General features: G+C 40.2%; 1 protein-coding gene across 1 annotated transcript in view; it reads left to right on the top strand.

Moving 5' to 3' along the window:
- LOC126095067 (exosome complex component RRP46) overlaps window positions 1-22,648 on the top strand; it is a 39,634-nt gene that overhangs the window by 15,755 nt on the left and 1,231 nt on the right. The window contains exon 3 of the mRNA XM_049909749.1: window positions 3,794-3,915. Coding sequence (XP_049765706.1) covers window positions 3,794-3,915 — 122 coding nt within the window. The remainder of the gene's footprint in view (window positions 1-3,793; window positions 3,916-22,648) is intronic.

Genomic DNA, 22,648 nt, shown 5'->3' with positions numbered 1-22,648 from the left:
TTATAGGTAGAGTGGGTGGCAGGACACATCGGGTGACAAAGGTAGGATTTTGGGTGGGGCATCCTCCTATCAGAGCATGATGATAGGTATTTGAAATCCTGGGATAGGACATGATTCCTTTTCGAGGCCAGGATGATCAGCAAAAGTGCTGGTCAGTGGGTGGTTAATAGATTCAATGGTGTCGGAGGAGGAGATGGCGTGGGGGGAGCTGTTTATGTATAAGCTGGATAGGATATTGTCTGTCAATAAAGGCTCTGGTAAGGTTATGGGTAAATTTCAACAACTCTGTGTTACACTGCAGATATGGCACCATGGATTGGTGTGGGCTGTAAGGAGGAGATTTTTGACATGGGACAGATGACAGCTGTCAGAGTGGCGGTACATACCATTGGTGGTATTTGCACTTTTTTATGAGCAGACATATTTAAGGAGCCATCTGGGTGGTGGAGATTGATATCTAGGAAGGTGGCTCTTTGAGTTGAGAAGGATCAGATGAAGCAGGTTTGGAAGTAGAAATTGTGGTTGTGGAGGAAAGAGCAAAGATTGCCCTTGCCATCTGTCAAATCTTGAAAATGTTATCAGTGAATATAAACCAGCCAAGGGGTTTTAGGTGGTGAGTAGATAGGAACGATTCCTCCAGAAGGCCTGTAAATAAGTTGGCATACGATGGTGCCATGTGAGTACCTATGGTGATAACAAGGATTTGTTTGTAGATGTTAGAAAATGAAATAATTGTGAGTCAGAATGTGGTTTGCTAGGAGGGTTAGGAAAGAGGGGGTGTGTTTGGTATCAAGAAGACTCTGGGAAAGGTAGTGCACAGGGGATGTTAGTGTATAAAGACATTCATCCACAATGACCAATAAGGACTGTGGTGGAAATGGGACAGGAACTGTGGAAAGTCGGCCATGGAAATAAGAGGTGTCGTGACTGTAGGATGGGAGGTTGAGAACAATAATTTGGATGTGTTTGTCAGCAAAGATAGAGGTTAATTCTGTGGGAGCATTGTACCCAGCCACATGGAACAACATGCATGGAGACTTGTGTGGTTGGGTTTGTGGAATAGGTAAAAGGTAGGAATGCGAAGGGGGTGGGGTGGGGGGGGGGAGGATATGGATTCAGCTGTCAGGTTTTGGAATGGACTTAAGACCTTCATGAGCTGCTGCAGGTCCTGTTAGACCACTTTATGACAGTCATTCTACCGTATTTACCAGAGTATTAGATGACCCTGAATATAAGTGGCTCCTAGGGAAGAATTTATTTTTAATATATTCTGATTAATCAAAATTACAAACTGTTTTATTGATGTAAAGTATTTGCCAAGAGGTAACATTATAGCTATTCTAAACTTATGCCATTTATTGATTGACTGCATTTTGATAATAGTAGGAGAAATAAAATAAAGAAATGGTTTACATTAATTTTCAGATTGTTTTCCTTTCTACATTTTTTGCTTACAAATGATCATCATCGTCATCCAAATAACACATCTGCGAAATTTATATCTTCTTTGTCACAAATATTTAGCTGTTTCTTCTGAGTATGTTCCTACTTCTGAGGTTCTCCTTATGTTAGGACTTGAGAACACAGCTGTTCTTTCCCAAATAAATATAGGATTTCGCTTCTATACTGCCATGAGAACGTTACTATGTCTCCTGCTTCCAAACCTGCTGTTGTATCATAAGCCGCATAGAACCAACTAGCATACACCAATTCATTCCTATAATACTTTATGGCAAGGATCAATAATATTGCAGCAAGAAACATGTAAGTGCGCCACTGCTCCCTACCTAGACTTTTACCATCTCCTGCAGAAGTGAGTACTATTGTTGAGTATTTGACCAATTTTAAAGTCAGTTCGATTCCGACTTCAAATGGATTCAGGCAGAATGCAGTTTAACTGTGGTAAATGTTGATAAAAAGTCAAAGTACATGATATAGATTCCCACAATTGGTAGCACAGTGAAATTTGCTGCTGACTCATTGCTCCCCTTCCTGCAATCATTGTAGCTTTCAGCCAAACTCGTGTCACTGTTCCTCTTCCAGCCCTTGAACAACTGTGAAAAGTGGACTGAAATATCTTCTAATGTGCAGGTCATAATATTTGCACCAAATTTGTTTGAAATCATTCCAGGGGTTTAGGACAAGCTTTCTACTTGTGGCTTTAGCTTCGTATGCGCATGTGAAATAATATTGTATATGTATTCACATATTTCATGTGTCTTTATACACGCATTTAACGCATATGTGTAGTGAAATTCATTTTCAAGCAGCTCATTGTTTGACATAATATCTTCTGAACTGCACTGAGGTAATGTGACGAGATACCTCATAGTATCATGTCGGACCTCCTTTTGCCCAGCGTAGTGCAGCTGTTTCACTGGACTCAACAAGTCATTGGAAGTCCCCCTGCCTGTAGAGGTGTTGCTGGTGCAGGATTTTGTGCACAAAATGATCTCTCAATTTTATTCTATAAATGGTTGATGGGTGGTCAGATCATTTGCTCTAATTGTTCAGACTGTTCTTCACACTTTTCGCAAACAATTGTGACTTGGTGACATGATGCATTATCAGCAATAAAAATTCCGTCGTTGTTTGGGAAGATGAAGTCCAAAAGTGGATGCAAATAGTCTCCAAGTAGCCAAACACAACCATTCCCTGTCAATGGCTGGTGACCAGAGGACCCAGCCCATCCCATGTAAACACAGCCCACACCATTATGGAGCCACCACCAGCTTGCATAGTGCCTTGTTGACAACTTGGGTCCATGGCTTTGTGGGAACCACACCACATTCAAACTCTACCATCAGCTCTTACCTACAGGAATCAGGACTCGTCTGACCAAGCCACAGTTTTCCAGTCACGAGGGTCCAACCGATACAGTCACGAGCTCATAAAAGGCTCTTCAGGCAGTGCTGTGCTGTTAGCAAAGGCACTCGCATCAGTCATCTCCTGCCATAGTACACTAATGCCAGATTTCACCATACTGTCCTAATGGATATGTTCATCATATGTCTCATGTTGATTTCTATGTTTATTTCGTGCAATGTTGCTAGTCTGTTAGTGCTGACAACTCTACACTAATGTCTCTGTTCTTGCTTGTTAAGTGCATTGTCTGTGGTGAGAGGTAATGGCAGAAGTTTGATATTCTCAGCATGCTCTAAATACTGTGGTTCTCAAAACATTGAATTCCGTAATTATTTCAAAAATGGAATATCCCTTGTGTGTAGCTCCAACTGCCATTCTGCATTCAGAGTCTATTAATTCCCATCGTGTGGCCATAATCACATCGGATACCTTTTCACATGAATCACCTGAGTGCAGACGACAGCTCTGCCAATGCACTGCCTTTTATACCTTATGTATGCGATACTGCTACCATCTGTATATGTGCATATTGCTATTCCATTACTTTTGTCAGCTCAGTGTATTGCACAATAGTTAAGTGCCAAGACTTAGCTGTATTTGCATGCAAACTCTAGCAAGTGAGGGGGGGGTTACATATTTGAAAGATTGTAGATCTCTCTCTCTCTCTCTCTCTCTCTCTCTCTCTCTCTCTCTCTCTCTCTCTCTCTCTCTCTTACACACAGACACAGAGAGAGAGAGAGAGAGAGAGAGAGAGAGAGAGAGAGAGAGACAGAGAGAGAGAGAGAGAGAATTGGTATCGTGGAAGTTTTATTGTTGGCATGCATCACACCATTTTCTGTCAAAGTAAATAGTTATACTATGTACAAAAATAAGGTAGTTATTTATGATTGCTTAACATTGATATGTTCTGGATTTGTTTTTGCTTCAGCTGTTGCAGATAGAACAAGAGAAGCGCTGATTAAGAATACATGTGAAGCAGCAATTATTTCTTCCCAGTATCCCAGAACAAATATATCTGTCATAGTACAGGAAATGCAAGATAGTGGAGGAGTAAGTTTAATTTTGTTTAATTTGTATGTTGTGATACTGTCTTGTACATGAACACTAAAACTGAATGCATTTGATGTGAGAAAAGAATATATAGTGAAAATGATGATCAAGCTTTGGGAGTGTATGGGTTTCTTTGGCAGGATGAATTAACTTTTTATATTATGGATGATTAGCAGTCAAGTAAAAAAAGCGAATACTTTTTCATCTTTCTTTATCATAATTACTGACTGTGGTCTGTAGAGAAAAATAATTTTAAAAATGATGAGTCATCTGCACTCTTCTCTGTCCACCTTCTTCCTCCCTTCCCAGTCCACCTCCTCCCCCCTCCCCATTCTCTGTCCATTCCTCCCACCCCTCTCTCTGTCCATATGTTCCTCCACTCTCTCTCTTTCCACCTCCTCTTACCTTTCTTTGTCCATTCCTCCTGCCCCTCACTCTGTACATATGTTCCACCTCTCTCTCTCTCTCTCTCTCTCTCTCTCTCTCTCTCTCTGTCCATCTCTTCTTCCCTTTCTCTTTCCATTTCCTCCTCCTGTCTGTCTATTCATCTTCTTCTCGTGTGTCTGCCTATCTCCTCCTTCCCCTCACTCTGTCCATCTCCTCTTTCCTCTGCATTTGTCCATAACCCCCCCCCCCCCCCCAGTCTCTCCCCACATTATCGCCTTCACACCAAACAGTAAGTCTCGTCTGACCCACAGTTCTGGGTGACTTTTCCAAAATGTACCCCTTTTCTTAGACCTCTCCCATCCTTTTCCTTCACCCTTCTTCCTTCCCCTTCAACCCTTCTGCCTGCAAAAGGAGCCAGTGGCTCCGAAAGATTGCCAGTCATAACAATTTTTTATGTGTATGTTCTGCCGCTGCTTGGTGAGTAGATTTTTTATTAATACATTTTTGTAATATTGTGTATGTAATACAGTAACGTAAAATTTATGATGAAATAAGTAACAAAAAAAGAACAGTCAGTCATTCACCTGCTTATAAAAGGAGCTGTTGCATAAGTGCACCTAGAAGATCAGAACATTATGCCACTGAGTTTTTGTGAGTGTTTGTCAAGCATATGGATGTGAAGGAGAGAAAAGGAGTGGTGCAGTTGGAAAGAGGAAAAGTGCAGGAGTATGGGGCGGGGCAGTGGAAGGACAGAAAAGACATGACTGAGAGATGGGGAGTTCCACAGGTAATGGCAATTATTTATTAATGCTGCTAACAAACACAGAACTAAAAAGGTTTTATTAGTTTGTGTGTTTGTGTGTGTGGGGGGGGGGGGGGGGGGCGGGGGGTGTTCGCACTTGCACACATGTAGACGTGTTTGTAGAAGGCCTTCCAACTGCACAGTTCAGTGGAGCAGTGGGGAGAGAATTAGTGTTGTCTACAGGATGTTCAACATCAGAATATGTGAATCTGTAGTTACTATATTACTACTAACCATATTGTGGGGAAGTCGAGTCGCAGACAGAAAAGGACTGCTAAACAAGCAAGCTTTCAGCAAAAAGGTCGTCTTCTGAAGTAGACAGCATAAACACAAATTAATGCAAACACAACTCACACACACATGACCACCATCTCTTTGCCATTATTCCATCCTGGATTTTCCATTGTTTAATCTGTAGCTACTCATAGTTTGTTGGTGGCTTTCTGTGTAGCTAAACAGTTGATTCCAGTTGTGTATGATCATAGAATGCAGTATACTAGTTGTTGTACAGACAATAAGTGACATGGTTGTTTTCACAAGTGTTGATAGCTTGAATTGGATGGAAAATGCTTGTGACTGGATGGCTTTAAATAGTGGTGGGTTTGTGTGTAGCTAAGTCTTGTGACTGAGTCGTCCATTGGAATAGCCCATGGGTTGCTGGATTGGAAATGCTTTACGCATAGGAATGAACTAGTATAATGGGTTCTTGACTGAATGCTATTTGAGGAGATTTATTTTCGTTTGTTTATTTATTTGAAATAAAGGGGGCAAGTGTAGAATTTGGCATTGGATGCTGGATATTTCTCATCTTGGGGCATTTGTGGGGTGATAAAAGGATGTATGTTAATGATTTGGTGCTCAGTCTTGATGGCTTTATTGTCATTATGACAAAGTATCATTGGCAATTTGTATTTAAATATTGGTGCATGATGATATCTGTCCAGAAGTTTTGGCAAGGTTTTCAGTATGTTCTGATAGCTATAAAATTTCCACTGCAGATGTTCCCCATTCTAGCACCAAGGCCGTAGGAGAGGGATGCTTGATACAGAATGGTTGGCAGCTAAGCGAATGAAGTTTCTGTCGGTGTTTGAGGTGTTTTATTTGGACAGAGGCTGCAATGTTTTCACTGCAGAGCTGGCGGCCGTATCTCATGCTTTTGATCACATCCGCTCATGCCCAGGCGAGTCCTTTCTTCCGTGTACTGACTCTTTGAGCAGCCTGCAAACTGTTGACTTGTGCTACCCTCATCATCCTTTAGTAGCGACCATCCAGGAGTCCATCTTTGCCCTGGAATGACCCAGTCATTCAGTGGCACATCGGAATCGCAGGCAACGAACTTGCTGACAGGCTGGCCAAACTGGCTACGCGGAAACCACTTTTGGAGATCGGCTTCTCTGAAACTGACCTGCATTCAGTATTACATGCAAGGTTTTGCGGCTTTGGAAGATGGAATGGCATACCCTCAGTATGCACAAGAAGCTGTGTGCCATTAAGGAAACTACGAATGTGTGGAAGACCTCTGTGCGCACCTCTCGCAGGGACCCTGTGGTTCTATGTTGGCTCTGCATTTGCCATACGTGGCTGACGCGTGGTTACCTCCTTCATCATGAGGACCCACCTTGGTGTCACTGTGGCTCATGAATGACGGTCGTCCATCTCTTGCTGGACTGCCCACTTCTAGCTGCTCTGTGGCCGACTTTTAACTTTCCCAGCACCCTACCTTTGGTGTTGGGCAACAGTACCTCAACAGCAGCTTTAGTTTCAAGTTTTATTCGTGAGGGTGAGATTTATCATTTGCTCTAAGTTTTAGCCCATGGCCTTTGTCCCTGTGTGTCCTCCACCGTAGTGCTTTCAGGGTGGAGATTTTAATGTGTTGCAGAGTGGCTGGCTTTTCCTTTTTGTCCTCATATTCAGCCAGCCATGGTAACCTGCTTTCTTGTTTTAACCTCTTCTACCTGTTTCTTGTATCTTCGTAGTTTTCTTGTACTCTTTTGTCCATTTATGTGTTTGTTACCCTTCATTCGTTATAGTTTTTCCTTTCATTCAGTTTTGTCTTATAAGTCTCATTGTCTTATTCTCACCCTTGTGGCATTGTTTCCTTTGGAACAAGGGACTGAAGACCTTGTAGTTTGCCCCCTCCCCACACACAGACACTCTTTTAAACCAACAAACCGTCTGTCTTTGGCAACTTCTTTTATTTCTCCCAGTACCTGGAGACCCGTGGCAACTTGGTCTCTCTGTCTCATTTTCAGCCTGCCTATAGGTCTTCGTTCTTCTAGTTTATTCTCTAGACCTCACAGTTAAGATCCCTGCTCTCTTCTATAGACATGGCTGGCCTATCTTAGTCTTCTTGTCTTGGCTTCTGCAACTATATCTGGTTCATAGTATAGCTCCCTGCCATTTCTTCTTCACCATTCTCCTCCCTCGTAGGTTGGTCCAAATATCTTTGTCAGGATTTTATTTTCAAAAACTTTATCTTTCTCTCCATATATTTGTCTGTTCTCCATATTTCTGCCCCATATAGTACTACTGGTCTGATTATGGTTTTATATATTCTTTCTTTGGTTCCTCTTGAGAAAATTTTAGAGACATTAGTTTGTTGAGTGTGTATGATGCTCTGGATGCAGCTTTTTTCCTCACCTCTATTTTGTGCTTCATATCATTTGTGTTATTCACTACTACCCCCAGATGTTTAAACTCGTCTACTTCTTCAAACCTGTGGTTATCGACCTGGTACAGAAGCAAATAACCAGAGCCACTTCCTCATCCCCTCAAACCCAGAACCTCTCACAGAAGAACCCCAGAAGTGCCCCACTTGTGACAGGATACTTTCCGGGACTGGATCAGACTCTGAATGTGGCTCTCCAGCAGGGATACGACTTCCTCAAATCCTGCCCTTAAATGAGATCCATCCTTCATGAAATCCTCCCCACTCCACCAAGAGTCTCTTTCTGCCATCCACCTAACCTTAGTAACCTCTTGGTTCGTCCCTATGAAATCCCCAAACCACCTTCCCTACCCTCTGGCTCCTGCCCTTGTAACCGCCCCTGGTGTAAAACCTGTCCCATGCACCCTCCCACCACCACCTACTCCAGTCCTGTAACCCGGAAGGTGTACACGATCAAAGGCAGAGCCACGTGTGAAAGCACCCACGTGATTTACCAACTGACCTGCCTACACTGTGAAGCGTTCTATATGGGAATGGCCAGCAACAAACTGTCCATTCGCATGAATGGACACAGGCAGACAGTGTTCGTTGGTAATGAGGATCACCTTTTGGCTAAACATGCCTTGGTGCACGGCCAGCACATCTTGGCACAGTGTTACACCGTGCGGGTAATCCGGAATGACTCCTTGCCCTCTCCCTTAAAACCCACATCCTTTCGTCTTTGCCTCTCCTTCCCTCTTTCCTGATGAAGCAACCGTGGGTTGTGAAAGCTTGATATTTGTATGTGTGTTTTTTATTGTGTCTATCTATCAGCGCTTTCCCGTTTGGTAAGTCACAGCATCTTTTTTTAATATATTTTTCCCATGTGGAATGTTTCTCTTCCTCGCAAACGCAACTTACACACACGTCTGTAGTCACAGAGAGCTGAAACCACATGTGGATTTTCCATTGTTTAATTACTGATGTTTACAATTTTAAGGTGGTATCAACCAGGGTAATTCCCTGGTACTTGTCATGTTGCTATTAAAGTAAGAAGTCGTTGACATAATGTCTGTTCCACACATTATTTTAGTAATTTATTGTATATGTCATCTGGCCATGGAGATTTCCTATTTTTAAGTTTCTTTTATGGCAGTGCATATTTCCACCAATGAAAAGTCTATTTGGTTGTCTTTTCTGTGCTTTGGTGACAAGTTTCAATTTCCACTTGCACTATGTCCTTTGCCAATGCTGCAGCGGAAGTACAACAAATTTTGCTCATACTGTGAGAACAGCAATCACAATCATTTTCCAGTTTTCCGAGTGCCAGCAGTAAGAGTCTTTACAGCTCTGTCAGACTCAGCTATTTGCTCACGCTGCTTAACTACAGGTGCCATTTGATAGCCATCCTCATTACTGTAGAGAATGATTTTTGCTGTCTGTTCTTAAAATATGTTAGGAACCAGTTGTGAAGTACTTATTCTTACCCCATAATGGTCCAACTTCTGAAGTAATATTTTATGATCAACACAAACACCGTAGTTAAATCAAAGAAGACACCTGATGTTTGCAACTATTTGTTTAATCTTTCCAGTCACTTAAAGAGGCAGAATACAGCATTTTCATTTGTTAAATCACTTATAAAGGCATACTGTACATTTGACAGAAAATTATGTGAAATGAGATGATCAACACCCTCTTATTTATATCCTGTTCACTAACTTTCGCAAACAGTGATGGCATAGAATTGGGTTTAAAATTTTCTACATTATCCCTTTCTCCTTTGAGTAATTTAACTGTTGAGGAAACTGACCCACCTAGAGGGAAAATTACAAATGTCCCTAAGTACAGTGCTAACACATGCAACACAGTGGTTTAGTATCCTGCAAAAGTATCCCATCACATGCATGAAATTGTTAGTCTTCAGTGATTTAATTATTCAGTCAGTCTCCGCCTTGTCAGTATCATGGAGATGTATTTCAGATAGGAGTCTTGGGAGCCATTTTCTAACAGAGTTATATAATACCCTGCAGAAAATACCAAACAATGGAAAATCCAGGATGGAACGCAACAATACTCCGAGAAGGAAAGCTGCCACTCACCACACAGCGACTTGGCATCTCCACTGTGTGGTTAGTGGCAGCTTTCCTTCATGGAGTATTATTCCTTCAGAAAATAGGTTATTATTTAATTAACCTGCTATATTCAAAAAGTGATTCTTAAACAGTGCATATATATTTGTCTTACCAGTAACTAAAAACATATTTAATACATATGGCACTCTATTCTTGGTCTTGTGCTGTTGGCCAGACACTTCCTTTGTGACTGACGACACTGTTTTAATTTTATCCCAGGAATTTGTGGATCACATGTGATTTGCCTTCCTAATGACATTTTTAAAACAATGAAAGGTCCAGGTTGGAATATCAACAATATTACAAAATGATAAATTTCTGCTCACCGTAAAGATGACACATTGAGTTGCAGACAGATACCATGAAAAGACTCTTACGTGTAAGCTTTTGGCTGAAGCCCTCTTCAGAAAAGAGAAACACATGCACATTCACGCAAATGATCAGTACATCTGGCCAGTCTGGAGTGCCTGGAGGTAGTGGTCGTGTGTGTGAGGTGAACTTGCTTGTTTGAATGTGCACATGTTTCTCTTGTCTGAAGAAGGCTTTGGCGAAAGCTTATTTGTGACAGTCTTTTCATCATGCCTGTCTGCAACACATGTGAGTAGCAATGTAGCCTTTCTTAATATTGTTAATGACATTTTAAGCAGCTTATGGTACTGTTTGTAATAGGTTTCTGTAGCTTGATTGTGACTATTTGTAGTGTTCTAATACAACATGATACCCATTAGTCAGACACCTAGGGTACATGTTAATTCTAATGGGAAGCAACTTTTAGAGAACATGAAAAATGTGTTGAGGAAAGCATTATATTTCTCTGTTATCAGCACTATAAACATGCTGCCTTTTTTCTTCTTTAATGAGGTTTATAAAACATGTCTGTTCCCACAGGATTAGCGTTTTAAATAGTTTGTAATTATATTTAATCTGTCAATCTGCACAAATTCCTTCTAGTGTTAAAATTTCTACATCATGGTCTGAAATACCTTTTACTAACTGAATGGCCCTCTAGTAATGAAGAATGAACTTATAAAATTCATACTAAGGTCACCAAATATTACTAATTTTTGTTACTTTCTATTAAGTAAACCAAGAACCCTCCCTAACTTGGACAGAAAGTCCTGAAAACAGGGGAGGCTGACCTATGGATAACTATAATCAGAAATAGAGTTTCACTAAATGGAACTGCTCCTGCACAACAATGACAAGTTCAGTGCAGTGCTTTGATACATCGATAAATGTAAATGAAATACCATTTTTCACGTACATGGCCACTCACCAATCCGCAAAGAACTTCTTGAAAAATAGCCAGCTAATCTCTATTCTCATGTAGGAAGCCTCTGAATTGTTACATGGTTTAAATGGGGTGCTCTAATGAGCCAGTATCATCAGAGATAACATCTATAAGCAGTTCACCAACTTTGTCTCTAATACTCCTATGTTTTGGTGAAACATGCTATTTGCTTCACTACTTGGATACCTTACCATTTCTGAAGTCGGTTTCTTTGTTGAGAGACTTCACTTAAATGGATACCTATCAGCTGTACCAATTAGTACTGGCATTTTCTCAAGAGTGATACTATCAACCCCTCAATACATTGTCATTATAAGCTTTGTCAACCTCCTTATCCTATACTTACTCACATGCAGGCCATGCCTTCTGAAACTCAACCTATCGACAGTCTCAACTGGCACGTCTGCAATTTGAACTGTACCCCTTGTCATCAGTACCCTCTCAACACCTATGTTAATATACCTAACAGCGATATAAAGATAAGGCTGATCATGATGCTGAAACAGCTTTGTGAGGTGCACATTTTTGCCATCAGTTTGTGTAGCTATATTTTCCAGGCTGTCACAATCCTTGTTTCTATCAAGACCATTCCCAGCTTCACCCACAGTCACCGTCTGATCTGATACTGTGTTTTTAAATTCCCACGTAACTCCTCTGTGTTATCCATCGACTAAGCCAACACTCCACTAGGTTTCACAGTGCCAGTGACCTGGTACTCACTCCCTAGTATTTCCTGCAACTATTGACCTGCACCTCTGCCATGAGGACTACCTACAGCAGAACCTTCTTTTTTCTGTTGTAATTAACAATTGTCTTTGGCTTATTACTTGTTGAACTGTGTTGCATGTTTCTGCATCTAGAGCTACAACAGACTCCTTTCACTACACTCTGACAGTTGGTCAAATCTGCTGGTGATACCCAAAGTGAAACCATCTCCTAGCAACCTTATTGCCAATTGCCAGTTCACATTCCTCAGCCTCCTTCCCCCTCTTCAGCCTATTAAGTTCCGCACTTGCATTTTCTAACTGCGCCTGAAGGGCACAGCTCTCGCTTCTTGTCTAACTATGTATAATTTTGGGATATTGCATTTGTATGTCATCTGTTCATGTAATAAACACCATATAACTAATAGTTTTATTTCCATATATTCTCTACTAAAATTAATTTTTCTGTGTGCATGCCATTCAGCATAATTGTTACTGAGTCAATCTTTATTTAGGATATCTTTATTTATGCAATATCTGCCAGTATCAAAATAACTGAATAGCTTCAGTAAAATAAGAAGTCAACATTAAAATTATCACAGGTATTTTTAAGTGATACAAAAAATTTGTGGCCAGAGACTTTTTGATGACATGGGCACTTGAATAGACAGCCGAAAAAAATGTCAGAGTACTGAATCCTTATTTTAAATATCCTTTCTCAAAGGAAAATTGCATGTGTATTTATTTATAATATGAAACTTGACATGTCGTAGTGAGGTGATACTTGTAAAAGATGAGGGAACGTTAGAAACATGATAGCAGCCGCCCATTGTCAACAATCTGTTGTCATATGCAGCCTAAGGCGTCTTTTTATGTCAGTATGAAGGATTGTAAAGTTATGACACTACCCTTGGGGTCACTGCTGTAAGATTTGTTATTATGCATAACCTACCTCATAGTATCAACATTTGTGATTTACAGTTAGTGTAAGTAACTAACATGTCAGATTAGTGACATATTAGTTTTCTTTTTTATAAGGAGCGTAAATTGTCTACATTATCACAAATTAACACTGTTGTTGAATTTGTTAGTGAGTGTAACCTGAAAAACATTTCTTCTAAACAATAAATTTTGTACCAACTTTTCCTGTTACTGTAGTAGATTTCTTGTTTTGGCCGTTATTCACTACACTTCTAAAAGGCTGCTGGTAATATTAGTAGCATATCAGAGCTATAAATGAGAAGAGAATCACTGTTCTGTAAAATATTACACCAGGCACAATGCAGCCCCATTGTGTATGCTGTTCTCAGCCACTGAGTGAGTTAGGTGCTGTTTGTAAACATTTGAAATCACCCAGACTACTGAAGAGTGATAGGAAGCTGCTGTGAATGGGTGTGTCAGGAAGGCTACCAAATCATGTACCAGAGGCAACAAAGGTACCTCAAGTACTATCTTCTTCTGTGGATACTCTCTCTTTTGCAAGACATGCAACAGGATCTCTCTTTACTTGTCCACTTGGGTTTGAGTGGCATGTGAATAGTGGGTCAAGGTGTCCTACACAGGAGCGATAGGGACTATATATATCTTAATGTGTACACCCATCCTCCTAACCAACAAGTTCAAGATGCTATTTTCCACTGAAAAATGTCGTGTGAATGGCATACGGACAGAAATGGGTAGGGGTATGTTAATCGTCAGCAGTGCAAATGTAAGGCATTTCCTGTAGGGAAATAGTGGCAAAAGACAGGAAGGAACAACAGGTGAATTCAGTGTGTATGTCTTGGGGCCTCATTCATCATGTTGGCCATTCCAGCACCCATTAAAGGGAGCAGGGTGTAACCAGTTGCAGATTGTGGTGCACTTTGGACAAACGGCGCCTCTCACTTGGGCTCCAAGGTATACTTGGATCATTCGAGAAGCTGGTATGTAAGGTTGAGAATATCAGTCTTGTTCATGGAGTTTCTATGAAGCTCACACTCTACAGATTGTGGCCTGCTGGTTCTGAATTGAGTGGAATGCTTGAACCAGAAAATAGGAAGGTCTCATAACATGGTGAGCTGTGACTTCGTATCATGTGGCATAGAGTTGAGAATTACGAGGTACCCCTAAAAGAGTCAGATGCACACTACACCTTGAAGGCTGCTACTGAGGCACTGACTGTGGGATGCACACAAGTGTTTTTTTAGATTAGGTGACTTTCTGTGCAGTCCAGAAAACGATAACTGCAGGAGACCTAGAATTAGCAGTACAGGATGCATAGATGTGCTCCCCACAGGTGACAATATTACAATTGTAGTAGTGAATTGGCGGAGCATCTTCAGCAAAGTGCCAGGGCTTGCAAAGCTCCTACAAAGCAATCAAGCTTACTAATAGTTGGTACAGAAAACTGGATAAAGCTTGAAGTTGGGAAGAAGTGTATATTGAAAGGCTAGGCTAATGGGAAATGGAGGTGGATGTATTTGTCAAAATAGACAAGAAGCTCATATCCATTGAGATAGAAATTAAAACTTCATGTGAGATTGCTTGGGCACAACCCAATATTAGGTTGACATAAATTTATATTCTGATCTTTCTATAGACCACCAGACTCACTTCCTTACCAAAAACCTGATAGAAGAACCTCAGTTTTCATTTACATAAGTTCCCCGGTTGCACTGTAATCATTGGAGGACCCTTTAATTTGGATAATTACAATTTTGTTAGTGGACAGCATGACAAAACATCCTGTAGAACAGTACTGAATATCTTCTCTGAATATTATCTAGAGCAGATGGTTCAGAACCCAACTCATGATGATATCTTAGAGCAGAGGTTCCCAAACTTTTGTTTGTCATGCCCCACTTCTGCCGAAAAGAAAACTTCTGTGCCCCCCCTAAAAAAATATAGAGATTTTTATTAATTATCAAGAAACTATTGAAAAATTTGTGATGGTGACGTCATGTAACATGGTGGGCTGTTAATGTATAGAGTCGCAGTTATTACGTCATCAGTCTACTCTAGTGATTATAAGCCACTCCTAAAGTAAAGAAAGTCCTTGGTAAACAAGGAAAAATGTTTGCGACCTTTGCAGATTAGTGGATGCGGGCCATTATTTTAAGTTGAGTGTAGCTTATTATTTTCACTCATTATCAAAAATAGTCACTCAGTCACAGTGTTAATGAACATCACTGATTTGTACGCCTATAGCACTCCCCGTTGTCATTGGCTATAGGTTGGCATTTATGTCAACAACGACTGTTACCGAATGGCGACAAACACCCATTTCTCAGAACCAGACAAAATATAAAAAATAAGTTTTACGAAATAATTTTGCAGACTACACAGAACTTTAAAAAATATGAGTAAAACAACTTCCTTACCTTGATTACATTCCCTTGCTGCACACCATTTCTTCACCAGTATACAATTTTAGGACTACTCTTCGCTTGCCATATCTAGGATAAACTTTCGCTGTGTCTTCACCCAGAAGAAATACTATTATTAGTTGAAATAACATACCACACATAACATCAGACTCCATAAGGATCACACGCAGTATTTATATTTAAATCAGATTCACTACGTTTATTTTATATTGTTTCTTCGAAATAGTTTTTTATAATTTTACAGCATTACCTACATGTAAGGATAGTTAGGAGAAAAATAACAAGTTCTCTTATAATGTGACGTACTTATTATAAAAATATTACTTCCACACACATATGGCAAGAAACAAACAAATAAATCAATGTGAAGGATGAGCTTGCATATTTTTTACAAGATTTTGAATTCTTGGCTGAATAGTAGAAACTGGGCAATGTAAATCATTGGCAGTACTGAGTTTGCTTCTAAGCTTATTTTTTATCGCCACTACCGCTGAAAATGCTCTTTCGCACTAATAAGTGCTTGAAAATGGTAAATACAGTTTCAGTGCTTGTTCTGCTGTGCTGGGATACACTGTGAGATATTTCACTCAAAATAAAGGCTTATCCATCTTCTCGAAGTCACACTTCGCTGCAGAATCATTTTTAATTTCTAAGACTTCCTCTTGTAGTCTGCCTGGCTACACAGCCACGTCAACGTGAAATGGATCTGTCGCTAACCTATAATAAACTTTATCATCACAACTGTTAGGGAAGTATCGTTTGAATTCATCAATGAGGTGCTGCAAATGGTTCAATATTTTACTCTTAGTATCAGTATCCTTAAAATCGTTGTGAAATCGGGCTTCTTCCAGGATTCCAAACAATCTGGGAAAGCAGGAATAATTGCAGGCTAAAATTTTACGTTTCCATAGTTGCAACTTATCAGTAAACGCTTTGATGGCATCCCAATGAAAAATTGTTTGACTCTCCACCTTGTAATTTAAAATTCAATGTGTTTAAAGATTCGAAAATATCTGACAGATAAGCCAATGCAACATGAACACCGGGCTTTGTAAATTCCACATACAATTCAGTTTGTTTGTTATTTTCCAAAAACTGCATCACTTTGTCTCGAAGTTCAAATAATCTTCCTAGCATATTTCCTTTTGAGAGCCAGCGTACCTCTGTATGAAATAAAAGTGTTTTATACTCTGCTCCCAAGTCTTCACAAAGAGCCGTAAATAACCTGTAATTTAACGCACTCTTTTTAATATGATTCACGATTTCGATGCACAATTTCAAGATATTATTGAGTTCCTTTGGAAGTGTCTTAGCTGCCAATGCTTGATGGTGTATTACACAGTGGATAGCAGTAACACTAGGGTTTTTTTCTCTGACCATCTGCACGAATCCTGAGCGACATCCAAGCATTGATGGGGCGCCATCTGTGCATACGCCTATCAGTTTCTGCCATGATAACTCATTTTTACAAAAGAATTCAGAGACGGCTGCTATTATATGAATTGCTTTTGAAGTTGTTTTTAACTCTGTAGAAGACAGCAACTCTTCTTTAATTGCTTCATTTTCTATATAGCGAACGAAACCTAGCAGTTGGCAACAATTCGCAACGTCGGTACTCTCGTCTAACTGTATTGCGAAAAACTGCGATTGTTTGACGGCCATAACTAATTGATTTTGTATGTCTTTGGCCATATCATCAATCCGATGTTTCACAGTATTGTCAGAAAGCAGTATTTGTGAAAGTGTTTGTTTACTTTCTGACCCAAGAACAATATCAGCAGCTTTCAACAAACAGGGTTTGACTAGTGTCTCTCAAATAATATGACTTTTCTTGGTCCTTGAAATAAGTAGCGATAACTCGTATGAGGCTTCCAGTACCTTTTCTGATTTCTGAGCGAAGGATTCAGCAGTGTCCAACTTCATCGGTTTCAAATTACCACATTTTGCAGCAAAAAATTCCTTCGGCTTCTCTTTCAATGCACCATGCTTTGCCCACAAATGGCGTTCCAGACGAGAAGGTCTCGTGGAATCATTGCTCAATACCTCATAGCAAATAACACATTGTGGCTGGCCAACACCATTTTTTTGTATAGAAGCAAAACTGTATTTGATATAATCATCATTATATTTACGTTTTTTCACGACACTCATGCTGAAGTAAAAAGAAAACAAGAAGTTAACAGTATAATTTCGCACTAACGCTGATTTTACTGAGGTACAACTGTGAAAGATTCAATGCGATTTCAGCAAAATCCAATACATCAGATGTGTCAACAACTGCAAGCAACAAACTGAAATAAAGGAAAGCTACTGTCATCTGTCGGCACCTCAGATGACTGCCTGTGAGGAGTGGGGCGAAGAACGGGGAAGCCCAGCCGCAGCGCAGGCAGTCATTGCACTGCCTGTCTGCGACCTGGTGGCCGAGCAGGGCTCTTGATGGGAGAAACAGGCTTTATCCGGATTAGGGCGGAAACAGCCCACAGGCACCCTAAGAATTTGCTACCTGTTTTGCGTTGCTGTTCTGAGCAGTGCAGCCTGGGGTTTTATGCGAAAATCGTTTTCATGCCCCTATCTTTCGTTACTTATAAACGAAACGTTATAAGTTTTGAGATAACATAAATTAATTGGTTGTCAAATTTCACAGTAATTAAGTAAGGTCATGGATATACCTGACACATCGCTGGAAACTGTGCACAGTGCCATGCAGTTATCTCTGTACTTGTACCAAAAGAAGCCATTGTCGCAGCAAAGAACATACACTAATTACAAATGAAATTATGCCGTATTTCAAAAAGGCAGAAGAAAAATAACTGTTTTGTCAGATAAGTAATCCGAATGAAAGAGCTGTAGTACTGACCGTTCGGGGGGGAAAAAAAAAAAATAGCCTCACTAATGGACTTCATTGTCTACCTAGCTGGGTTGTTTCATTGTTAGCACTCACGACAATGTTTCCAGAATGGCATGAAGTACTCTGCTCAGAACGAACACTTGTACTAGTTTCGCATTCACGTCGTGCACATATTTCTGGTGACAAAGGGCATAACCCTGGCATCCAAATTACGAACCCGCCAGTTCATTTGAAGCATATGCAGTCTGTTCAAGTTACTGTAATCGCATCACATGGGGATCCGCGGGTTGACAGGGTAATAAAACGGCATTTTTGCAGTTACACAGTATAAGTGATTATTACTCTGATGAACATAGCCTGCTACGGCTAAAAGTTATAACATGATTACGTTCAGTTCATTTGTACAAATGTACGGAATAGTTAATACCTGACTTTTCTGTTTTCCAATTGTCAGAAGTAAGTTGTTTACAAATCTGATATATTAGAATTAACGGATATCGCCTTCGTAATTTTGAGACTTTCTGTATGTGGCTGGCCATTGTGGCCAAGCGGTTCTAGGCGCTTCAGTCTGGGACCGCGCGACCGCTAGGTTGCAGGTTTGAATCCTGCCCCGGGCATGGATGTGTGTAATGTCCTTAGGTTAGTTAGGTTTAAGTAGTTCTAGGGGACTGATGACCTCAGATGTTTAGTCACATAGTGCTCAGAGCCATTTTTGTTTCTGTGTGTGACATTCTAAACGTGACATTCTAAACGCGATCTTCAAAAGCTGTATGTTCTAGGATAGGTTATTGAGATAGGATTGCGGGAAGTGGGACGCCAAACGATTGCATTTAGCACCATAATCTATCATTAATACCTGCACATTAATTTTTATTAATATATCGATATTAAAAAGAAATACTAGGTTTATACCGGTAACTCCACCCGCGCCCTCCTTGCAACAGCATCACGCCTCCCCCAGGGGGGGCGCACCCACCAGTTTGGGAACCTCTGTCTTACAGAATGTCCTCAATGAAACTGGTATCAGTGATCACAAGCAGTTGTAGCAGCAATGATTACCAGAGTACAAAGTGCAACTATGACATGTAGAAAGATTTATATGTTCCGCAAACTAGATAAAGAAGCTGCTGTGTCACATCCCAGTGAGGAACTTGACACTTTTATCTCAGGAACTATGGTTCAGGTTAAAAAGACTGACATATCATTGGATTGATATGTACCCAGTAGAACAGTTCATTATGGGAGGGACCCTCTTTGGTATACATCACTTTAAAGAAACTTGTAAAGAAACAGACTACTGCGTGTTGTTGTTGTTGTGAGACTGGTTTGATGCAGCTCTCCATGCTACTCTATCCTGTGCAAGCTTCTTCATCTCCCAGTACTTACTGCAACCTATATCGTTCTGAATCTGCTTAGTGTATTCATCTCTTGGTCTCCCTCTATGATTTTTACCCTCCACGCTGCCCTCCAATGCTAAATTTGTGATCCCTTGATGCCTCAAAACGTGTCCTACCAACCGGTCCCTTCTTTTTGTCAAGTTGTGCCACAAACTCCTCTTCTCCCCAATTCTATTCAATACCTCCTCGTTAGTTACGTGATCTACCCATCTAATCTTCAGCATTCTTCTGTTGCACCACATTTCGAAAGCTTCTATTCTCTTCTTGTCCAAACTATTTATTGTCCATGTTTCACTTCCATACATAGCTACACTCCATACAAATACTTTCAGAAACGACTTCCTGACACTTAAATCTATACTCGATGTTAACAAATTTCTCTTCTTCAGAAACTCTTTCCTTGCCATTGCCAGTATGCATTTTATATCCTCTCTACTTCGACCATCATCAATTATTTTACTCCCTAAATAGCAAAACTCCTTGACTACTTTAAGTGTCTCATTTCCTAATCTAATTCCCTCAGCATCACCCGATTTAATTTGACTACATTCCATTATCCTCGTTTTGCTTTTGTTAATGTTCATCTTATATCCTCCTTTCAAGACACTGTCCATTCCGTTCAACTGCTCTTCCAAGTCCTTTGCTGTCTCTGACAGAATTACAATGTCATCGGCGAACCTCAATGTTTTTATTTCTTCTCCATGAATTTTAATACCTACTCTGAATTTTTCTTTTGTTTCCTTTACTGATTGCTCAATATACAGATTGAATATCGGGGAGAGGCTACAACCCTGTCTCACTCCCTTCCCAACCACTGCTTCCCTTTCATGCCCCTCGACTCTTATAACTGCCATCTGGTTTCTGTACAAATTGTAAGTAGCCTTTTGCTCCCTGTATTTTACCCCTGCCACCTTCAGAATTTGAAGGAGAGTATTCCAGTTAACATTGTCAAAAGCTTTCTCTAAGTCTACAAATGCTAGAAATGTAGGTTTGCCTTTTCTTAATCTTTCTTCTAAGATAAGTTGTAAGGTTAATATTGCCTCACCGTGTTCCAACATTTCTACGGAATCCAAACTGATCTTCCCCGAGGTCGGCTTCTACCAGTTTTTCCATTCGTCTGTAAAGAATTTGTGTTAGTATTTTGCAGCTGTGACTTATTAATCTGATAGTTCGGTAATTTTCACATCTGTCAACACCTGCATTCTTTGGGATTGGAATTATTATATTCTTCTTTAAGTCTGAGGGAATTTCACCTGTCTCATACATCTTGCTCACCAGATGGTAGAGTTTTGTCATGACTGGCTCTCCCAAGGCCATCAGTAGTTCTAATGGAATGTTGTCTACTCCCGGGGCCTTGTTTTGCCTCAGGTCTTTCAGTGCTCTGTCAAACTCTTCACACAGTATCTTATCTCCCATTTCGTCTTCATCTAAATCCTTTTCCATTTCCATAATATTGTCCTCAAGTACATCACCCTTGTATAAACCCTCTATATACTCCTTCCACCTTTCTGCCTTCCGTTCTTTGCTTAGAACTGGGTTTCCATGATGCAGTACCTGTCAATTTCAAAAATCAGTTGACTCATTACCACATCTACTGTGTAGTAAGTGTAAAACAAAGCATAGGGCTATAGATCAAGAAATGCTGAACAAAATGTGTTTGGCTGTCAAGAGGGCAATGTGTGATATCTTCAATAACTGCTGGAGCAGAATAACTCTCACAGAAACTAAAGAAATTATTGTAATGTGTAAAGGCCGTTAGTGGCGCCAGTGTTGGTGTCTAGTCACTAGCGAATGAGACAGGAACTGAAATTGAGGGCAGCAAAGCAATAGTAGAAATTCTTAACTCCATTTTCAAATGTTTCTTTCAGAGGTAAATCTGGGAGTATTGCCCTAATTTAATGCTTGTACTACTGAAAAGATGAATGAAATTAAGTGTTCGCTTCAGTGGCGTTGAGAAACAGCTGAAACTGTTAAAACTAAATGAAACTCCAGGGTCTGATGGAATCCCTGTCTGATTCTATACCGAATTTGCCCGAGTTAGCCCCCTTTTTAACTTCAATCTGCTAAAGATCCGTCAAACAAAAACCCTTGCCCAGTAGCTACTAAAAAGCATAGATCACAGCTGCCAACAAGAAGTATAGCCGAAGTATCCACAAAATAACTGTCCAGTATCCTTGACATCCATTTGTTGTAGTTTCAGAACATGTTTTGAGTGCACATGTAACAAAGCATGTCGAACTGAATGATGTCCTCTATGGCAGCCATCATAGGTTCTGAAAACATCGATCATGTGAAATTTGTTATTTTTGTCACATAATATACTGAAAGCCATTTATCAAGACAGTCAGGTAGATGCAGTACCTATCAATTTCAAAAATCATTTGACTCATTACCACATCTACACTTATTATCAAAAGTACAACTGCATGGGATAATAAGCAACATTTGTGACTGAGTTGAGGATCTTTTAACAGGAAGAACAAAGCAAGTTATCTTGGCTGGAGAATCTTCAATTGATGTAGAAATGACTTCATGTGTGCCGAAGAGACGGGTGTTAGGAACCTTTCTCTTCGTGATGTATATTAATGACCTTATGGGTAATATTAATAACGACGTCAGATTTTTCACCCGTGATGCAGTTATCTGTAGTGAAATACTGTCTGAGAAAGAGCTGTGCAGATATTTAGTCAGATCTCCGTAAGCTTTCAAAGTGGTGCAGAGACTGGCACAAGTTGCTTTAAATGTTCAGAAATGTAGAAAAAGACCCAGTTATCTGCAATGAAGTACCGTCTGAGAAAAAGCTGTGCAAATATTTAGTTAGATCCCCATAAGATTTCAGAGTTGCTTTAAATGTTCAGAAATGTATAAGTGTGGACTTAAAGAAATGTAGTATACTAAGATCACAGGATCCATCAGTCTCAGTTGGAATCCTCGAACGCATGCAAATACCTGGGTGTAACAATTTGTAGGTTTATGAGATGAAACAATCACATAGGCTCTGCCTTAGGTAAAGCAGATGGCAGATTGTAGTTCACTGATAGTATAATGAAGAAATGCTGTGAATCTGCATAGGAAACTGCATACAAATCACTTGTGTGACCAATCCCAGAATATTGCTCAGGAGTGTGGGACCCTTACCAAATAGGACTATCAGGGG

The sequence above is a fragment of the Schistocerca cancellata genome, chromosome 8, assembly GCF_023864275.1.
Source record: "Schistocerca cancellata isolate TAMUIC-IGC-003103 chromosome 8, iqSchCanc2.1, whole genome shotgun sequence".
NCBI lineage: Eukaryota > Metazoa > Arthropoda > Insecta > Orthoptera > Acrididae > Schistocerca > Schistocerca cancellata.
The sequence above is the reverse complement of the archived record's forward strand: the minus strand, read 5'-3'. Positions and strand labels throughout refer to the sequence as shown.